The sequence below is a fragment of the Nicotiana tabacum genome, chromosome 9 (genome assembly GCF_000715075.1).
Source record: "Nicotiana tabacum cultivar K326 chromosome 9, ASM71507v2, whole genome shotgun sequence".
Classification (NCBI taxonomy): Eukaryota; Viridiplantae; Streptophyta; class Magnoliopsida; order Solanales; family Solanaceae; genus Nicotiana; species Nicotiana tabacum.
Window position 1 is genome coordinate 3,443,989 of NC_134088.1, and position 6,204 is coordinate 3,450,192.

General features: G+C 33.5%; 1 protein-coding gene across 1 annotated transcript; it reads right to left on the reverse strand.

Annotated features, from left to right (window-relative positions):
* Window positions 1-1,185: 1,185 nt before the first annotated feature.
* LOC107808536 (tetraspanin-8-like) lies at window positions 1,186-5,111 on the reverse strand. Its single transcript, XM_016633070.2, has 2 exons — window positions 4,493-5,111; window positions 1,186-1,787 (listed from the first exon to the last, which is right to left on the reverse strand). The coding sequence occupies exons 1-2, from the start codon at window positions 4,988-4,990 to the stop codon at window positions 1,485-1,487; spliced, it is 801 nt and encodes a 266-aa protein (XP_016488556.1). The 5' UTR covers window positions 4,991-5,111; the 3' UTR covers window positions 1,186-1,484.
* Between the last annotated feature and the right edge of the window lie 1,093 nt (window positions 5,112-6,204).

A 6,204-nucleotide genomic window follows, 5' to 3' on the forward strand; every position in this document is an offset into this window, starting at 1 on the left:
GATACCAAATCAGTCCAAATCACCTCAAATATTCCTTAAAATTGTATATTGACGCATTTATATGTTTTCAATGAATTTCAATCATACACATTGAAAAAGGTCCTCTTTTGCTCAGATTCTTGGAATCATGTATATATATATTTTTGTATTTTATCACCTTGTTTGCTACCTCATCTATGAAATTTTCTTTCCGTCTTACATCTAATGTTGTTGATCACGCTTAAAAATATGAAAGAAGATCTTTGCGTATGATTCTTAGAGAGAAAAAACCTTATTTATTTGTGTTTTTAATTTTTATATATGATTAACTAATATTGATAAGTCTATAATTAATGACTGGAGGTTAGTAAGTTGAAACTTATTTGAGACATTGACGTGGGATTCCCTTTTTGTTATCATCGAAATTTATTTTATTTCAATTGTTAGAGAGATTTCTTGACCCAGTACTTGATTACCGTAATAGAATCTGTTATTCTTAGAAAGAAAATGTATACTTTAGAATAACAAAGTGAAATAAGATTGAGCAGGCTTACAGTGGGAATACCTATGTATTAGACTATTAGGCATGTTATTACATTTACTTTAGATATTATGTTCTTTATGAATGTTTTAGCTCCCGTTTGGCCATAGAGATTGATTCCATTTTTTCAAAAATAATAAAATCGTTGTTTGTTTATGAAATGTGATCATGTTTTGGGAAATTTTTTATAAAAATTCCCGAATTCCCAAAACCTGGTTTATGGTATCTTTTGGATGAAAATTTTTCTTCCACTCACAAAAATTCAACTTTTCTTCAGATATAATACATGTCCAACCACAATTTTAACTTTAAAATATTATTTTTCACATAACTTTAAAAACTCTTTTTTCAAGTTTCAATCAAATATATGTCCAAACGCTAGCTTAGTCACTTCAAAAATTTATATACTAGTAGAATATAAATATGTAGAATAAGCCTGTCCATCTACCTTCCTAAATTAAATATTAGGGGGGGGGGGGTTTAAAAATAGTCACAGTTTCAAAAGTAATCGAAATTTAGACACTTTTCATGTAAAAATAAATTTGAACGAAAACACTGTTTAAAATCCGAAAAAATACTATTATACTGGAAACTATATTGAAATTCTCTCTCTCTATATATATATATATATAAAGCGCAAGGCATATCACAATAAAGCCAGCAAATTGAACATGAAATATCTCAACCATTCAAATATCCAAGAGAAATCAAGAATTCACATACTCATAATCAAGAAGAAAGCAAACTCTACATCCAAAACCAACAGTCAGAATATCACTTCTAAACATAAGAATTCTATGGGAATAATAGGAATTCACATATATCCAAATCCAGAGTAATTGTCTAGAAAAAGAAATACTCTGTACAAGAAAGATCATTCATTCATACTAAACAACCTATAGTTCTACATAATACGCTGACAGAAATCAATAGAACTTAGCAGAAGTACATTCCTCAGGACGGATCAAGGGTAACGCTTCCAAGCATTGTCCTCTCTGTTGTTCCTGAAGGCACAACATCCGATAGAGTAGACGACGATGAGGAAGACGAGGAAAATGATGTTGAGTACAGCCACCCTCTTCCAGTCACTCTTGAGGTTGTCTAGTAGCCCGGCTTTGCAGGATTGGCAGCCATAGCACAAGATTTTCGGATCGTTGCTCCATGCAGTACAGTCTGGATTGTCAAGGGATGAGCTTGGTGTCCTAGTCCAGTTTGTTGGGCTCACGTACTCGAAGTTGCAGTCATTTGATGGCTTGCAGCAACCAGACTACAAGAAATTTAATCGTGTCAGAGACATATCATAAGACTACAACAACGACAACGATTACTATAACTCAATCTCATGCAAGTTAGAGTCAGCTATATGAATCCTCTTTGTCCATGTCGATCCAATTAAGCCAACTCAGTTCGAAATATAATAAGTAGACTATCTGAAATAAATTCAAAGGGAAGAAAAGGCAACTAACATGTGCAAGTTGAACACTAGATACAATTACAGAATTATTTTGATAGAATAAGAGCAACTACTACTAGTAGAAACTAGCAAAAGAAATTAGTGCTATAAGAGCCCATCCACAAGAAAAGGCAAAAGGATTGACGATAATTTTTACAACCAACAGCCTAACAGTGGCGGAGATAGAAATTCTAACAAACAGATTCAAAAATGACACACCTCAGATTTGAACATGTACTTCTCTAATGTCAAGAGCATTCAAAAATTCATATACATGTACCACAAAAGCACTCCTTTTTTCTCTATTTGCATAGTAGAACATTCAAAATGTTGCAGCATCCGGGTCAGATCCTCCAAAAATACACCAATTTGGGACGATCTGACATGCACCCAGAAGCAATTTTGAAGAGTTCGAGCAACATAACGTCAAGGGTATTCAAAGATTTATATACATGTACAGCAAAAGTACTCCTTTTTTATCTATTTGCATAGTAGAACTTTCCAAAATGTGGCAGCCTAAATAAGATGAATGCTTTAAGGTGTTTTCCTTTAAACAAAAGGCCTCAACCTTTAAGACAACATCTTCAAGTTTTTTCTTTTGGTAAACAAAAAGGAACAACTCTTTAACTCAACAACCACATCTAGAAATGAATATTTAAAGGTATGTACACCTTTTTAATAAAGGCCCAACTTTTTTGACACTACAAGTAGAGTCAAAACAAAGCACTGTCTGGAAAAAAAGGGCTTATCAACATTTTCACCGAACCAACTTTAGATGATTTTAAAGGTGTAACCTTTTAGACAAAAAGTGCAATTATAGCCATTACCAATAGAGTCAAAATCCTAACACCTTTCAACTTTACATAAAGTTAAACAAAAATTTTTATAACTAACTAGAGATAAATTTATCATGTAATTCTATGTTTTCCTATAGATCATTAATCAACATAGCAAGAAGTATGAACAAAAGTAGTAGTTTGCATGACCTAACACAAACCCTCAATTTCTTAAGCAAAACCCAAACTCAGTCAAGTATAGGTCAACTACCAAAAAGTAAGTCCTTCAATAGTCAATCACAAAAACAAAACAATTGTGAAATTTTGGAAAAAGCTTGAACAAATCCTTTTGCATAGTGGCAGGCAGGATTTTCACTAAGGAAACTCAACATCTACTATATAACAACAGCAACAAACCCAATATATTCTTATAGGTGGGGCCTGGGAAGGGTAGTGTGTACGCAGACCTTACCCCTACCCGATGAAGGTAGAGAGGTTGTTTTTCACTAGAACTAAACATCTACTGTATATACATAAAAAAAAAAAAAAAAAAAAAAAAAAAAACTTTTTTTGATAGTATTATATATACAGTGCAATTTTCCAGTGGAGGGGTTCGAATGGACTGACCAAAACCCCCAAATTCACAAACAAAACCAAAAACCTATGTTGCTCAAACTCTTTAAAAATATTACCACACCCGTATCAGATTCTTCAAAAAATGCATTAATTTTGGACGATTGACATGCACCCATAAATATTTTTGAAGAGTTCGAACATCATTGCCAAAAATGGCATCTTACATCCAGATCTAGAATAAAAGGGCAGGCTTATCAAACTTTTCAGCATAAGGATTTAGATGATTGTAAAGGTATAGCGCTTTAGACAAAAAGCCTCACTATAACCACTACCACCAAACCAATAGAGTAAAAGTCCTAAAGCTTTAAACTTTATAGAAAGTAAAAGCAAAAAAAGTTCATAACTAACTAGAGAACAGATACAATAGCTCATTAAGCAGCAGAACAAAAGTAGTTTGCATGACCTAAAAACCCCTCAATTCTTAACAAACCCCAAACTAGGTCAACTACCAAAAAGCAAGTCCTTCCATAGTCAAATAAACCACAAAAAGTTGTGAAAAAACATGAAAATATCCATTTATATGAACTGACCAGAACCCTCAAACTGATAATAACCAAAAATCATTTTTCACACAAGCAAAACCAAAAGTTTATGTTGCTCGAACTCTCTAAAAATGCTGCACCCGTATCGGATCCTCGAAAAATACACTAATTTGGATGATCTAACACGCACCTAGAAGCATTTTTGAGTAATTCGAGCAACATAGCCTCTTCCATCATGATATACAGTATAATTTTCTAGCGAAGGGGGTTCGAATGGACTCACAACCCCCCCCCCCCAAACCAAATTCACAAACATAACAAGATTTCAGACAAGCAAAACCAAGAACCTATGTTGCTCGAACTATCTAAAAATGTCATCACACCCGTGTCCGATCCTCCAAAAATACACTAATTTTGGACGATCTAACACGTGCCCAGAAATATTTTTAAGGAGTTTGAGTATCATATCCTCTTCCATCTAGATCTAGACCAAAAACTACACCAGATTACACATACACAAATATACACACATACAAAAAACTGACAATTTGGACTAAAACAATCAAGTATATACAACAAAAACCAGATTAAATATAAAAATTAAAAAAAATTAAAGTAAATATACCTGAAGAGCAGAAAGATGTTTCTTGAAAAAATCATCAGCTTTAGTATTCGATCCCTCAATCAAACTTTGACAAATCTTACTATCCTGTAAACAACTATGAATCCTACTCCAATGATTATCAACTCTTTTCTGCAACCAATTAGAATAATCCCCAAATCTATACTCCTTATATCCTTTACCCGAAATTACTTCACCAGCACCTTTATTAGTAACAACAAACGCAAAAATCGTAAAGCAAAAGAGAAGCAAAATCAACAAAAACATAACGAGTAAGTAAACCCAAAGTAACCACGAAACCCTAAAACAAGAACCGATTATACCGGCGAGTGAAACTAAGAGTATAAAAACTCCTAATGCTATTATGGGTTTTTCGAGAAATCTTTCGCACTCTGTGTTTGCTTGACGTGAAAGCCATACTCCTCCTGCTATAATTGGGATTGATATTAGAAATGTTACTATGTTTAGAATTCCGACTAAATTGTTGCTACAACGCACCATTTTTTGAACAAAATTAAGATAAGACCCAGATGAGAAAAGCAGAAAAATCAATGGAAATGGGTGTAAATGTGGTGAAGTTATGGAGCGGTTGAAGCAGTGCGTGTGTGTGTATATATATATATATATATATATATATATATATATATATATATATATAGAACGCTCTTTTTATAGAGAGGAAGGGAGTTGGAAGTTTACGAAGACGTGTGGAGCGTGGAGTAAACGTACTGGTAATGTGGGGAATTAGTATTTGTAAAGACGTAACGGTCAACTTTTTTTGATGTTACCGGTTGGTTTTGAGCGTGGGTGTCGAATGGGCGGCTTCGGTCGATTTTGTGCGGTCAAAATAGCACGGTATAGTTAGTTTTTGAATTGATCATTCAAAAATATCTAACGTTTATCAAGTCAATGAAAAATAATTATTATTTTGCTGTAACAGAGACCGGTCCAGCATAATATACTGGAGTTCGATGCACCTGTGTATGAACTCCAACATATTATGCTGGACCGGTATACTTTGCTGGCTCCAGTATAATATACTGGAGAGTGGAGCATCGGTGCTCCAAACTTCAGTATATTATGCTGGACCGGTATACTTGTTGGAACTCCAGTATATTACGCTGGAGTTCTAGTGTACTTATGCTGGAACTCCATCATATTATACTGTAGTTCCAACATAGTTATCCTGGAACTCCAGTATAATATGTTGAAGTTCAAGTATACTTATGCTGGAACTCCAGCATAATATACTGGCGTATTTTCGGGTTTTGAACAGTGTTTTCGCTCAGATTTATCTTTACATGAAAAGTGGCTAAATTTTGATTACTTTTGAAACTAGGCTATTTTAAAACGACCAGTTGTAAATCTGGTTATTTTTGAATTTCAACCTTTTGTGCAGGTCAAAATGGGTTGAGTCGATAAATGAATGTGTCATTGCCTGCCAAAAGTTACTTGGGTTGGGTCAAGATGTGCTAAATTTGGGTCATAGCCCAACCCGTCTAACTCTTATTAAGCTTTAATTAATATATGTTGTTTTCATATGAATTGTATAATTACTAAATAAGACTTTTTTTATTTTGTTATGGTCATATATAATATATCAAACAAACAAAAAAAATTATTTTCTAAGATATTTTGGCAAAGATACTCATGAATTAATTTGAGATAAAAATTAGCCCAATTTTAAATGGGTTGAGATGTTTGGGTTAAGATGT